We start from the raw sequence: 14,667 nt of genomic DNA, 5'->3' as shown, positions 1-14,667 counted from the left end.
TACATATCCCTTTTCAGTAGAGGCCCGAGGAGAAAAGCTCCATCATGAGTAAATTAATACATTCAAAATATTCTAAAAAAGACTAGTTTCACATTACAAAATAAGACATGAAAAAATAATAAATCGTGAACAATGTAACGTTTCATTTGAGTAGAAGTAAAAAATAAACAAGTCTTAATGCTTTAGTAGTGTTCATGTGAAGTCAATCAAAAACTAAAACATTAGAACATTAGGAAACTTTTTATAGTGTTGTTCATAGGATATGGGAGGGTAATTGTTAAGGAAGCAAGAGAGAAGGAACCAGGGGAGGGGAGAGATGAAAAGTAGATTCAATCAGGCTTTGAGCAAGGGCAAAGCCAATGTATTTCAAGGTGGTCTCTAAGGTGTTTTTTAAAGATTAGAGAGGATGAGAGTGAGGTCTCAGGATGACCCATCCTAAGTACCAACATGGGTTCAGCTTTCGGTAACCAGTTATGTGGTATTTTAAGGCAAATACAGAAAAAGAAGCAAAAACAGAATAACTTACTTCATCCTGCGCATCCTTCTTGAAAAGGAATGGCAAATGTCTTGCAATTGTGAGAAGGATATGCACAGCTTCTTCGTGGTTCAGATAGGGCAACAATCTGGAAACTAGCTTCTTCCCTTTACCAACAGAGAGAACCTGTAGGAATTCATCTTCCATTTCACTGTTATTAAAAAAGGGAAAAGCATTTGTGAATCCTAGTGGAAACTGCAGTAAATACAAGCAATGTTGGAAAGACACTAAATTAAAAGCATACAGCAACCTTTTTCTCAATGAGTGGGTACAACTCTGCTGTGCACATAAACTACACTAATCAAAGACCAAAGTATACAGCACCAACTTCCTTGCTGTCTGGTTCATTTTTAATAAAATGAACATGCATTAAAGGCAAGCTTACTTATGCACTCTTCTACAAATAAACTTTACTACAAAACAGCTGTAGTTAAAGTGTGACATCTTAAACTGTTGCAGTAACTTTGAAATAAAAATAAATCAATCTACCTTTCAAAAGGAAATGCATGGACTATCTGCACTGGGGCTCTAATTAGTGTGTAAACAGCTCTCAGTTGTCACAGATTTTGCCTCAAATTAATTTTGTGGCTTTCTGGCTAATTGTTGAAGACTGCAATCACAGCATTATAAATCACAAAAAAAATTCATGCCCATGCAAAACCTGTTACTCTAGCAACTTAATATAAAAGGCAGTATTTAAAAAACTGTCCCTGATGTTGGGCTTTGTCCCTCACTTTTTGGCACTGTTTCTAATTCTCACTAATAGTTGAGAGTTGCCCAGTAGTTGCTTGTCAGTAAGGTGCACGGTTTGTAAAATAAGTGCCAATTGGTATACAGCTCAATTTTCTAGTATGGAAATTAGTTTTAAGTACCGTTTCTTTCTGAACCAGTTTCTGCTTGCAGGTTGCTGCACTAGTTCACAGGACTCCTCTTCAACAATCCTTTTTGCAGTTAATTGAGAAAGGCATCATCTGAATTCAAAGCAAAGACAACAGAAATACTATCGAACAGAGGAACAATATGTTAAACGTTGTGAGTTGAGCGTTGCTTTTGAAGGCATTTCCTAGAAAGTACAGTTTTGTACCTACCATAAATGCAGATGTTAGAGTGCTAATACAGCTGCAGCAATCACATATGGGTTCTCTGCCATCAGGCGGGTCCTTGGTCGGCCGAATTCCAAAGTCTTGGTCCGGCGTCGGTTGTTGTCGCCTCCTTCCCTGACGTCAGTGCGACAGGGTATACAAGTCACAGCCGACGCCATATTCTCCAGTCTTTCTTGCCCCAGATGTCAGGTGCCCCCAAAAGGAATATATATATATATATATATATATATATATATATATATATATATATATATATATATATATTCAAGCAATGCAATGTTATCAAAAAAGAATAGTTGCAAGCAAATACACCATAGGAGGATAACCCAAAATAGGTTGTATGAGGAGGAGTTAGCCACCAGTCCTATACCTAGAGGGGAAGGAGGGAGAGAAACCTGGACTGCAGCTGTATTAGCACTCGAACATCTACATTTATGGTAGGTACAAAACTGTACTATGTTCATCGTGCATACAGCTGCAGTAATCACATATGGGTAGAATCCCAAAGCTAAGCACAGGGTGGTATACACTAGGTTGAACTGGGAGGAGCCAGAATGCCCTGCAACACAGCAGTGGCAAAGCCTGCTCTAGTTTTGGAGTATAAAGGCAGGTGGTAGTGTTTTGTGAAGGTATGTACAGAACTCCAAGTGGCTGCCTCCAAAATATCTTTGGTAGGGACTCCTCTGAGGAAAGCTGTAGAGGTAGCTGTGGCCCTGGTGGAGTGAGGTCTGATGCCTACAGGGACAGATTTCCCATGATAGGAGTAACAAAACCGTATGCAGTGGCCTATCCATTTAGAGATGGTCTGTTTGGTAACAGGCTTCCCTTGTGCTCCTACAGCATAAGACACAAAAAGCGGTTCTGATTTCCTGAAAGGCTTTGTTCTGTCCAAATAGTAACGTAGCTGTCTATGGATGTCTAAGGAATGTAGCAGCCTTTCCCCTTTGTTTTGAGGATTGGGGTAAGTGTATGGCTTGATTTAAAGCTACCCTGGATACCACTTTAGGCATAAATGACGGGGTGGTTCAAAGAGAAACCCTGTCCTGATGGAAGATAAGAAAGGGCTGCACAGCCATGAGGGCTTGAAGTTCCGAAACCCTACGCGCTGAGGTAATGGCCAGAAGGAAAGCTGTTTTCCAGGACAAATATTGCAAACCTGTTGAGGCAGCTGGTTCAAAGGGAGGCAATGTTAATTTTTCTAGAATGTAGTTAAGATCCCAGGCTGGCACTGGTTGTTTCCTTGGTGGTCTTATATTCTTAGCCCCTCTGAGGAATTGCCTTAAAAGTGGATGAGAGAATAACGGTGGATCCGTGTTGAATTCTGCAGAAATGGCTGAGACATGGATTTTTATGGAGGAAAATGAAAGTCCACTGTTCAGCAGCTCAGCTAGATACTGTAATACCGGAGGCAAATTCAGTTTTCTAGGATCCTGGCCTTTTTTCTCATTCCAAGAGCAAAACAGTTTCCATTTTGCAGAGTAAGTCTTCCTAGTAGATGGCCTTCTGGCATCCAGAATGACATCCTGCACCTCTTTGGAGAGTAGGGTCTGCTGTGGTGTTAAGGAATTTTCCATGCAGCAAGATTGAGTGTTTTCAGCTGACTGTGAAGAGTTTTGTAGCTGTGCTGAGTCAGCAGAAGAGGCATTAGAGGTAGAGGCCAGGGAGGAGTTTGTGTTAGGCTCCTTAGGAGTAAGTACCAGTGCTGTCTTGGCCAGTCTGGAGCAATCAGTATCATCTTCGGTCTGTCTGCTCTTGCTTTCAAGAGCACCTTGGGTAGAAGAGGCAGAGGTGGGAAAGCGTACATTGTCCATGCTGTCCAAATGAATGAAAGGGCGTCCACCCTCCAGGCCTTTGGGTAAAAGTCCTTGAACAAAACTTTTCCAATTGATGGTTCCTGTGGGAGGCGAAGAGATCTATGTCTGGCCTTCCCCATGCTTGGATTATCTTTGTAAACACTTGTGGATGCAGCTTCCATTCGTGTGGATCTGTCATATTTCTGCTTAGATTGTCTGCCAGCGTGTTTTCCAAACCTGGCAAGTACTGTGCTTGAAGTTCGATTTGCCATTCCAGAGCCAGGTTCCAAAGTGTCATGGCTAGTCTGCACAGGGGATATGAATGTGTTCCTCCTTGTTTGTTTATGTGCCACATTACTGTGGTGTTGTCTGTTCTTATCAATAATTGCCCTGGATGCAGGACGTCCTTGAATGCTGTAATTGCATTTATCACTGCTAGCATTTCTTTTTGATTGATGTGAAGGTGCTTTTCCTTTTGGGACCATTTGCCCTGAATGCACCTGCCCGTCATGTGCGCCCCCCAGGCGTAATCTGAGGCGTCTGTTGTGATGACTTGATTTGCTTGAGGCTTGCAGAATGGGAGAACTGTGTTTGTTTGACATGCTTGGGCCCACCATAGAAATTCCTTTTGCAAACATGGAATTATTGGTATTATTGTTTCCAAATTGTGGCTGTGTTGAGACCATAGGTTTTTTAGGTACCACTGAAGTTCTCATATGCCACTTTGCACATGGGATTAAAAGAATGCAAGATGCCATGAAGCCCAGAGCCTGCAGGATTTTCCTTGCAGTAAAGCCTGGTACAATTTGCTAGTGTTTTGAAGTACTGAGTTAGTTGCCCTTGTTTCTCTGGCGCAAGATAGGCCCATCTGGGTGTTTGTGTCCAAGTTGGCACCTAGGAAAGTTATTTTCTGAGATGGTGTTAGCCTGGATTTCTCTTTGTTGATTGTGTATCCCAGAGAATTCAGTAACAATGTTGCATAAGCCAGATGTTCAAGAAGAGTGTGCTTGTTGTCCGCTTGGATCAGGCAGTCGTCCAAATAAGGGTACATTTGTATCCCCTGAAGTCTGCAGTAGGCAATTACTGATGCCAGGCATTTCGTGAATACTCTGGGCGCAGTAGATAAGCCAAAGGGCAATGCAGAGAATTGATAGTGGATTGAACCTGCAAGAAATCTGAGGTATCTTCTGCAGCTTTGTCTGATTGGGACATGCAGGTATGCCTCCTTGAGGTCCAATGTTACCAGCCAAAACTCCTTGCCCAGCATGGGAAGAAGCTGCTGTAATGTGAGCATCTTGAATTTTGGCACGAGTAGAAATGTATTTAGGATGGTAAGTCCAAAATGGGTCTCCAGTCGGTTCCTTTTCTTGGTACCAGGAAAAGTCTTGAATAAAAACCTTGACCTTGCTCGTGAGTAGGAACCTCTTGAATGGCTTTCATGTCCATGAGTTTTGTAATTTGTGTTTGCGCCTCTGCCCTTTGATTGTGTGGCAGGTTTGGCATGCCTCTCATTTTTGGAAGAGTGTGAAAATGAAATCTGTAGCCTCTGTTTATTATGTCCAGGATCCATTTGTCTGTTGTGATAATATGCCAATTTCTTGAAAATAGTGCCAGCTTTCCTCCCAAGGGAGCTGCCAGCTGAGATTTGCTTGGCATGAAAAGGAGGAAGTCATTGGGTTTGCTTTCTGTATTGTTGTGCACGGTCTTCGCCACCTCTTGGTGCTTGAGTTTGCCATTGTCTGCCTCTATATGATCCTTGAGATTGTCCTCTGCCCCTTGGGCGCCTGTATCTACCTCTTTGGGGCTTGTCCGTGGCTGGAAAGGACCAGTTTTTTGAAGGCCAATTTCTGCTAAAACGAGGTGGCTGTACCTGTAGAAAAGCCTTGACAGTTTGCATAGATTTAGCTTTTTCTTCCATTTTCCGTAATACCTCCTCAGCATTAGTACCAAATAGCACATCCTTTTGTAAAGGAGCATCTAGTAGTTTAGCTTTAACATGATCAGGCAAGCTTTGTTCTCTAAGCCAGGCATGTCTACGAATGACTGCTCCTGTAGCAGCAGCTCTACTAGAGGCCTCTAAGGCATCATAACCACATTGTAAAGTGCGTTTACCCACTTGTTCTGCACTATGCATCATATCCTGCAATTCCTTCAAATCTGGTTGTTCAGGTTGAGACATTTTGTTTCTTAATTGTGATAACAGAAACTGCTGATATTTAAGCATATGGAACTGACAATTTAAGGCCCTCATGGCTAGGGTGGCAGAGGTGTATACCTTTTTCCCCCACCTTTCTAAGGATCTAGATTCTCTTTCAGAAGGTAGTGGATTCTTGGCAGTAGAGGCCTTCATTCCCTTGGGGCCTTGAGAAATGGTTTCAGGGTCAGCATTATGGCTTTTGAAAAGAAATTGGTGAGAGTTAGGGACTCTGTAGTACCTATCCGGTTTGAATGGTGCAGGAGGCAGGGAATCCGGATTAAGACAAGCCTCCGAGTAAACATCATCAAGTATGTCCAGGACAGGAGGTATAGCCGGAGGTCTGTGTTGAGGTAACAAAAGAAATTCCCTAAGCCTGTTCTTGGAATCAGAAAAGTCTTGGCCTTCCCAATGGAAGTGCTCCCTCAAGGTGTGCAAGGTTTCCCCAAAAGAAAAATCCTCTGGGGGAGATGCAGAAGGAATGGACTGTTCTGCATCCGAATCTTCATAAGGGGAGTACGAGTGTTCCTCCACATCAGAATGTTCTGAGAAAATGGAGCCCTGTTCAGAAGAGGGAGCATCTTCCTCCACTCTGGGCCTCTTGTCTGGAGGGGGTTGGGAACCCCTGATATAGGAAATTAAATCCTCAGCCATTTTAAGCATCTGCTTTTTAGGCATGGGGCCTGGGGATGGGCCCTGTGCAACAGGCCTCTTGGGATGCATGGCTGATTTGGACTTAGTGAAGGCCTTAATGGAAAAGGAAGAAGAGGGTCTAAATACACCCTGGGTGGATGTGGACCTGTCCACATTAGGAGGCTCAACACTCACTGTGGTTTCGGTGGTTGTAGACTGAGTAAGGGCCGAGGTACCAGCGGTCTCGGGTACAGAAGACACCGCCAAGGAACTATCGTCGGTAGTCAGGGACTGCATAGGCGTCTCGCTGAGAACCGGACCACGTGTAGCCTGCTTTGGCGTGGTGTCTGTGGAGACCGCGGGCCTTGCGTGTCAGTTTTTGTCCTTGCGTTTTTTGGACAAAACGGTAGTCGGAGTATCCAACGACATTTTATAATCAAAGGCTTTACCAAAATAATGTTGGGCGAACTCCGCCCGATGCTTAATAGTGCATTTATTGAAAGTCGCACAAAAGCGACAGTCCGAGACATCGTGGTTTGGCCCTAAACAAGGTAAGCAAAGGGAATGGAAATCCTTATGCGGTATTTCCTTCCCACAAGAAATACAATTGTTAACTTTGTCTGACATCGGTCAGAGGCAAGAAAAGTTTCCCCAATGGGGTACTTAGCTTTAAAGACGACTTCGGATTCCAATTTTTCGTAAATTCAGGAGCTGGCCGACCGGCACTTGCGAATTGCTTCTGCTTCGGGCACCGCGCGGCAAAAAAGACTGGAGAATATGGCGTCGGCTGTGACTTATATACCCCTGTCGCACTGACTTCAGGGAAGAAGGCAACAACAACCGACGCCGGACCAAGACTTTGGAATTCGGCCGACCGAGGACCCGCCTGACGGCAGAGAACCCATATGTGATTACTGCAGCTGTATGCATGATGAACAGAGCTCCTGCCTGCAAGGACTTAAGTTTATTTTAGATATAAAAGCCATAAAAGAGTAGGATGTCGTTTGGTTAGGAATTCGTTTCTTTTTCTGACCATCTATCATTTTTGAAAGTTTTGCTTCGGTTTCAGTTTTCAATGCAAGCTTGTACTGTTTTATTACTCCATTTTAAACAACTGTGGCTGATTATGTATTTATTTGTAAGGAATAATGCATCTACCATTGACTGTCTGGTATCCACAGTTAGCAAAGTACAGTTTTGTACCTACCATAAATGTAGATGTTCGAAGATCCACATTGCTGCAGTCATAACCTGTGGGTAGTCCGCTGTCCTCGGTCGGCCCGAATACCAAAGTGTTAGGCTGGCGTCGGTCATGGTCGCTCAGATCTGACGTCAGTACGCCATGGTATTAAAGTGCATGACCAACGTCATATCCTCAAGTCTTTCTTGCCCCAGATGTCAGAAGGCCCTAAAAAGAAAGGCCATAGCCAAAAACAGAAAAACCTCCAAAACCCATGTGCAAACAATATTTACAACCCAAACTATACAACCACTCCAAACTACAGAGGGGAAGGAGGGAGGGTAAATTGGACTGCAGCAATGTGGATCTTCGAACATCTACATTTATGGTAGGTACAAAACTGTACTATGTTCTTCATCTCACATTGCTGCAGTCATGACCTGTAGGTAGAATCCCAAAGCAAAGGTAAAGGGAGGTTGGCAAAATCATAAAGCATTGGGAGCTGCTAACATGCCCTGTAAGACTGCAGTGGCAAACCCAGCCCTAGATTTGGAATAAAGAGGGAGATGGTAATGTTTAGAAAAAGTGTGCACTGAACTCCAAGTAGCTGCTTCCAAAATATCTTTAGTAGCTACACCCCTTAAAAAAGCCGTAGATGTGGCAGTAGCCCTAGTGGAATGACGTCTGATTCCAGCCGGAATCTCCTTATCATGATGAGAATAACAAAAAGCAATACAATGGCCAATCCATTTAGAAATAGTTTGTTTTGAAACAGGTTTCCCCTGAGAGCCCAAAGCAAAAGAAACAAATAACTGTTGAGACTGTCTGAACCCTTTAGTCCTGCTCAAATAATAACGCAACTGCCTGTGAATATCCAAAGTGTGTAAAATTTTCTCCCCTTTATTTTGAGGATCAGCATAAAAAGTAGGCAAATGAATAGATTGGTTCAAGGCCACATTTGAAACCACTTTAGGCATAAAAGTAGGGTTAGTACGCAGAGATACCCTATCCTTATGAAAAATGAGGAAGGGTTCAACTGCCATTAGAGCCTGTAATTCAGATACCCTTCTAGCAGACGTAATGGCCAACAAAAAAGCAGTCTTCCAAGACAAAAACTTCAACTCAGATGTAGCTGCAGGTTCAAAAGGAGGTAAAGTAAGTTTTTCCAACACAAAATTGAGATCCCAGGAAGGAGTAGGAGCTCTACGCGGGGTTCTTATGTTCTTTGCCCCTCTAAGGAATTGCTTAAACAAAGGATGAGAGAATAATGATGGGTCACAGTCATAGTGAGCAGAAATGGCTGCAGCATGAACTTTTACAGAGGAGAAAGACAAACCCTTGCCTAATAATTCTGTAAGATATTGAAGAGAAACACTCAAATTAGGCCTGGAAACATCAAAGCTCTTTGCTTTGCTCCAAATAAAAAATCTCCTCCATTTATCAGCATAAACTTTCCTTGTACTAGGCCTTCTGGCCTCCAAAATGACATTCAAAACTTGAGGAAGCTGCGACCCTCCAGGTTCTAGAAAGTACAGTTTTGTACCTACCATAAATGTAGATGTCCGAACTGGATAGCGTCTGCAGTCATAACAACTGGGTTGTCCTGTCGTCAGGCAGCCCTTCAGTCGGCCGGATTCCAAAGTCCGGGTCCGGCTTCGGCTGATGTCGCACTTCACCCGACGTCATCTCTGTTGGTCTTCGGGTATAAAAGCATCAGCCGACGCCATTTTCCTCAGTGTTTCTTGCCCCAGATGCCAGTAGCCCTCTTGAAGGCTAAAATTTGGATAGATGCCAATGTTTCCAAAAAGATAGAGGTAAACACAAAAATAAGCATGTATGTACATATATACAAACAAATACACCATAAAAGACTCCCCCCCCACCAGCTAGCTATTAGGAGGGTAAACACCCTAGGAGTACCACAGAGGGGAAGGAGGGAGGGTAATCCTGACTGCAGATGCTATCTAGTTCGGACATCTACATTTATGGTAGGTACAAAACTGTACTATGTCCTTCATGGATGCATCTGCAGTCATAACAACTGGGTAGAATACCATAGCCAACTAGGGAGGAGGATAAAAGTAGATTATGGTGTGTTTAGGATCCCTTGCAGTACAGCAGTGGCAAACCCTGCTCGGGATCTGGAATATAGAGGCAAATTATAACGCTTGGCAAATGTATGCACGGAGGTCCAAGTAGCCGCCTCAATAATGTCTTTGGTTGCCACTCCTCGTAAGAAGGCTGTGGTAGTGGCTGTTGCCCTTGTAGAATGAGGTCTTATGTTCTGTGGAATTGGTTTTCCATGGAAGGAGTAACAGAATCGTATGCAATTTCCTATCCATTTGGAGATTGTCTGTTTGGAAATAGCTTTTCCTTCCCTTCCTGTTGCATAGGCTACAAAAGTTGGTCAGTCTTTCTGCTATTTTTTGTTCTGTCCAAGTAGTAGCGTAGCTGTCTATGTACATCCAAGGTATGCAGTATTCTTTCCCCTCTGTTTTGTGGGTTGGGAAAGAAGGTAGGTAGGTGGATTGCCTGGTTTAAAGACACTCTGGATACCACCTTAGGCATAAATGTAGGATTAGTCCTCATGGACACTCTATCTTGGTGGAAGATTAGGAAGGGTTGCACTGCCATTAAGGCCTGTAGTTCTGAAACCCTCCTTGCTGAAGTAATTGCCAGTAGGAAAGCAGTTTTCCATGACATGTGTTGTAGGTCTGCTGTTGCTGCTGGTTCAAAGGGTGATAGTGTCAACTTTTCTAGCACAAAGTTTAAGTCCCAAGCTGGTAATGGTGGTTTCCTTGGAGGTTTTACATTCTTGATTCCTCTGAGGAACTGCCTGAGCAAAGGGTGCGAAAACACAGGTGGATCAAAGCTGTATTCTGCTGAAATAGCTGATGCATGTATCTTGATGGAGGAGTAGGACAGGCCTGAATGAAGAAGTTCGCCAGATACTCCAGAATGTTAGGCATATCTATGTTTGACACATCTTTTCCTCTTTCCGTACTCCAAATGACAAACCTTTTCCATTTTCCAGCATAGTTCCTTCTTGTTGAAGGTCTGCGTGCTTCAAGAATAATGTCTTTAACTCTTTGGGAAAGTTCTGGATTAGCTGCTGCTATGTGATGTTCCATGCAGTCAGTTGCAACGTTTTTAGGTTTGGATGTATGATGCTGTAGTTGTTCTGAGTTAACATCAAAGGCATCAGGGTATTGGCCACATATTGTTCGAGACATGCTCCTCAGCAGTGGGTACCAGTGTTGTCTTGGCCAGTTTGGAGCTATCAGGATTATCCTTGGACGTTCTTCCTTGATTTTTAGTAGTACTTTGTGTATCAAGGGAAGAGGTGGGAATGCATATGCTGTTAGGCCTTTCCAGCTGAAGGAGAGCGAATCCACTTTCCATGCTAGTGGGTGGAATGTCCTTGTGCAGAACTTTTTGAGCTGGTGATTGAGAGGTGATGCGAATAGATCTATCTGAGGCATTCCCCATTTCTTTGAGATGGTCTTGAAGATGTCCGGGTGCAGCTTCCATTCGTGGGCATCCGATGTGGTTCTGCTTAATATGTCTGCTAGAGTATTTTCTTTTGTCGGTACAAATATTGCCTGTAACTGGATGTTGTAGCTGAGTGCCAGGGTCCACAGCTCCAAAGTCATTCTGCATAGGGGGTATGAATGAGTGCCTCCCTGTTTGTTGATGTACCACATGACTGTGGTGTTGTCTGTCCTTATCAACTGGCCCTCTTGGAGAAATGGTTTGAACTTTTGGATTGCCAGTTTTACTGCCAGCATTTCTTTTAGGTTGATGTGCAGGTGAAGTTGATCCTGTGTCCACAATCCTTGCACGCATTTGTCCAGCATGTGGGCCCCCCATCCTAGGTCTGAAGCGTCTGTTGTGATGGTCTGGCTTGCTTGACATCTGCGAAAGGGTAGGCCTGGGTTTGACTGACATGCCTGTGCCCACCATAGGAACTCCTGCTTTAAGCATGGAATTAGTGGGATTTCTGTTTCTAGGCTGTGTCTGTGTTGGGACCATAAATTCTTTAGGTACCACTGTAGTTTTCTCATATGTAGTCTGGCAAATGGGACCAAGAGTATGCATGATGCCATGAAGCCCAAGGCCTGCAGTACTTTTCTTGCTGTTAACTTGTTCAGTTTTGTTAGTGCCAAGAAGTAAAGAGGGAGTTCTTTTGTTTTTCTGTAGTCAGGAATGCCATTTGTTTTACTGTGTCCAATTCCGCCCAAGAATGTCCTTGTTTGGGATGGTATCAGCCTTGACTTTTGTAAATTGACTGTGTATCCCAGTGCTTGTAGCAAGTAAATGACCCTTTGTAAATCTGTTGTCAGCTTGCTTTTGTTGTCCCTTGTAGCAGGCAGTCGTCCAGGTATGGGTAAATTTGAATTCCTGTAGTCTGCAATGGGCGATTACTGATGCCAGGCATTTTGTGAATACTCTGGGCAGTAGATAAGCCAAAGGGCAATGCTGAGAATTGATAGTGCTCTGATCCTGCAAGAAATCTGAGGTATCTTCTGCAGATTGGTCGAATGGGGACGTGCAGGTATGCCTCCTTGAGATCTAGAGTTACCAGCCAAGACTCCTTGCCCAGCATGGGAAGAAGTTGCTGTAGGGTCAGCATTTTGAATTTTGGGACAATGATGTATGTATTTAAGGTGGACAGGTCGAGAATTGGTCTCCAACTTTTTCCTTTCTTGGAACTAGGAATAGTCTGGAGTAGAACCCTTTCCTTGCTCTGCTGTTGGCACTCTTTCCACAGCTCTCATGTTTGCTAACTCCATTATCTGTTGTAGTGCCTCTGTTTTTGATTTGAAGGTAGATTTGGCATTCCTCTTTTGACTGGTAAAGTGTGGAAGTGAAACCGTAACCTTGATCTATGGCTTGTAAAATCCACTTGTCTTTTGTTATGTAGTGCCAGTTCTTTGAAAATAAGGTTAACTTTCCGCCTAGAGGAGCTGCTATTTGTTCCCTGGTAGGCGGATTTAGGGTTAAGTCACTGTGGTTGTGCTGATGTAGTGGCAGTGGTTGTGTCTGTGCCTCTGTTGTTACCTTGCCACTGTCGTCCTCTGTAGGCACCTCCTCTGGATTGGTTTCTGCCTCTGGAGCGTCTATTCCTGCCGCTTTGAAATTTTGTGGAGGCAGGAAAGGACCAGATTTTGGCAGGCCTGTTCCTGCTAAACCTTGGGGTTGAACCTGCAAGAAATCTTTAACCGTTTGAACAGATTTTGCCTTTTCTTCCATTTTCTTCATAACCTGCTGGGCAGGTGTACCAAACAAACTTGTCTTATCCATAGGAGCATCTAGCAACTTAGCTTTAACATGATCCGGTAAAGCTTGCTCCTTTAGCCATGCATGCCTTCTTATCACTGTGCCAGTCATGGCTGATCTAAATGAAGCCTCCAGTGCATCATAGCCACATTTTAAGGAATGGTTGCTAACCTGTTGTATGTTATTTACCATTTCTAATACATATTTCTTATCAAGAGATTCATCAGTGGTTAGTTTTTAGTTAACTGATCAAGCATAAACTCTTGGTATTGTATCATGTGAAACTGACAGTTTAAAGCTCTAGCTGAGAGAGTAGCTGAAGTGTAGACCTTTTACCCCATCTGTCTAATGACCTTGCTTCCCTTTCAGAAGGAATAGGGTTTTAGCTATGGTCGGCTACTGCCTTGGGACCCTGGGATATAGTTTGGGTCTGCAAGTGGGGCCTTGTAAAGGTGGTGATGAGTATCTGGCACCCTGTAAAATCTGTCTGGTTTGGCAGGGGCTGGGGTAAAGAATCTGGAGCGGAGCAGACATCATTGAAAGCATCATCCACCACAGAGAGAACAGGAGGTATAGCTAAGGGCCTGTGCTGTGGGAGGTGCAGAAAGGTCCTAAGTATTTTTCTGGAGTCTGAAAAATCCTGTTGCTGCCATTGGAACTGCTCTCATGGCATGTAAGGTTTCCCCAAAGGAGAATTCTTCTGGTGGGGAAGCAGCTGGAATGGATTCTTCAGCATCAGAACCTTCAAAATTGGAGAAAGGAGCCTCTGGCTGGTCAGTTATGTCTGATTCATCAGCAGAATCATCAGAGGACACTGGCTCAGGGGGCTCTGCCCTAGGTCTCTTCTCTGGGGCTGAGAGGCCCTGTCTGGGTGAGATTGAGATCCTCTAATTAATGAAATTAAATCTTCTGCCAAAGTAAGCATTTGAGAACTAGAAGAGGGCCTGGTTGTGGGGGGTTTAACAGGCACTGTCTTAGTAGTCTTGGCTGCTTTAGCCCTGGCGAAGGCCTTAATGGACATGGCTGCTGGAGGCCTAGCAGCACCACGTGCTGGGGTAGAGACATCCAAGGGAATGGTGTCTGATAAGTCAGTGGCAACCACCGTAGTGGATAAAATTTCTGAGGCCGATTCAAGAGTGGTAGCAGGGGCCTCAGTTGTAGAGATAGGTTCAGCTGTACTTTGATCAGTTTTCTCGGTCTGGCCGCAAACGGACACTCTCGCGGTTTGCTTAACCATGGTTTCGGCGAAACCGCGGACCGCAGTGTCGGTCTTTATCTTTGCGTTTTGGCAGATTGGGTAGTCGGAGGATCCGGCGGCATAATGTACGCAAAATCAGAACCGAAAAACTGTTCTGCAAACTCCGACCGATGCCTAAGCGTTCGTCGGTTGAAAGAAGCACAGGCCGAACAGGCTGCTACGTCGTGGGCTGGGCCTAAACAAGGCAGACAATAAGAGTGGAAATCTTTATGAGGTATTTGTTTCCCACAGGTTAAACAATTATTAACTTTTTCTGACATCGGCTGAGGCAAGAAAGAGTCCCCAACGGGGTACTTAGCTTTAGAAGTCTTCGAAGTAGTATTCGGTAGAAGTAATCTCTGGATCCGACCGACCGGCACTTGCGAACAGCTTCTGCTTCGGGCGCCACGCGGCAAGAAAGACTGAGGAAAATGGTGTCGGCTGATGCTTTTATACCCGAAGACCAACAGAGATGACGTCGGGCGACATCAGCGAAGCGGACCCGGACTTTGGAATCCGGCCGACTGAAGGGCTGCCTGACGACAGGACAACCCAGTTGTTATGACTGCAGATGCATCCATGAAGGACATCAGAATATGCCAGGCTGTTAGATGCAGGGACTGTATCCTGACATTGAGGAAATGATTGCCTGCCTGAGACAAAAGGTGTGGAATTGAAGGCAAAGGCCAAGGAGGCTCCCATACTAAACCCC

At 44.3% G+C, this 14,667-nt stretch overlaps 1 protein-coding gene across 2 annotated transcripts in view; it reads right to left on the bottom strand.

Annotated features, from left to right (window-relative positions):
• PATL2 (PAT1 homolog 2) overlaps nucleotides 1–14,667 on the bottom strand; it is an 837,187-nt gene that overhangs the window by 236,928 nt on the left and 585,592 nt on the right. For both annotated transcript variants that reach the window (XM_044086703.1, XM_044086702.1), the window contains one exon: nucleotides 527–686. In XM_044086703.1, the coding sequence (XP_043942638.1) occupies nucleotides 527–686 (160 nt within the window). The remainder of the gene's footprint in view (nucleotides 1–526; nucleotides 687–14,667) is intronic.

Source organism: Protopterus annectens, chromosome 10.part0 (assembly GCF_019279795.1).
Source record: "Protopterus annectens isolate FY-2018-M chromosome 10.part0, PAN1.0, whole genome shotgun sequence".
Classification (NCBI taxonomy): Eukaryota; Metazoa; Chordata; order Ceratodontiformes; family Protopteridae; genus Protopterus; species Protopterus annectens.
This window is presented reverse-complemented; position numbering and strand designations above follow the sequence as displayed.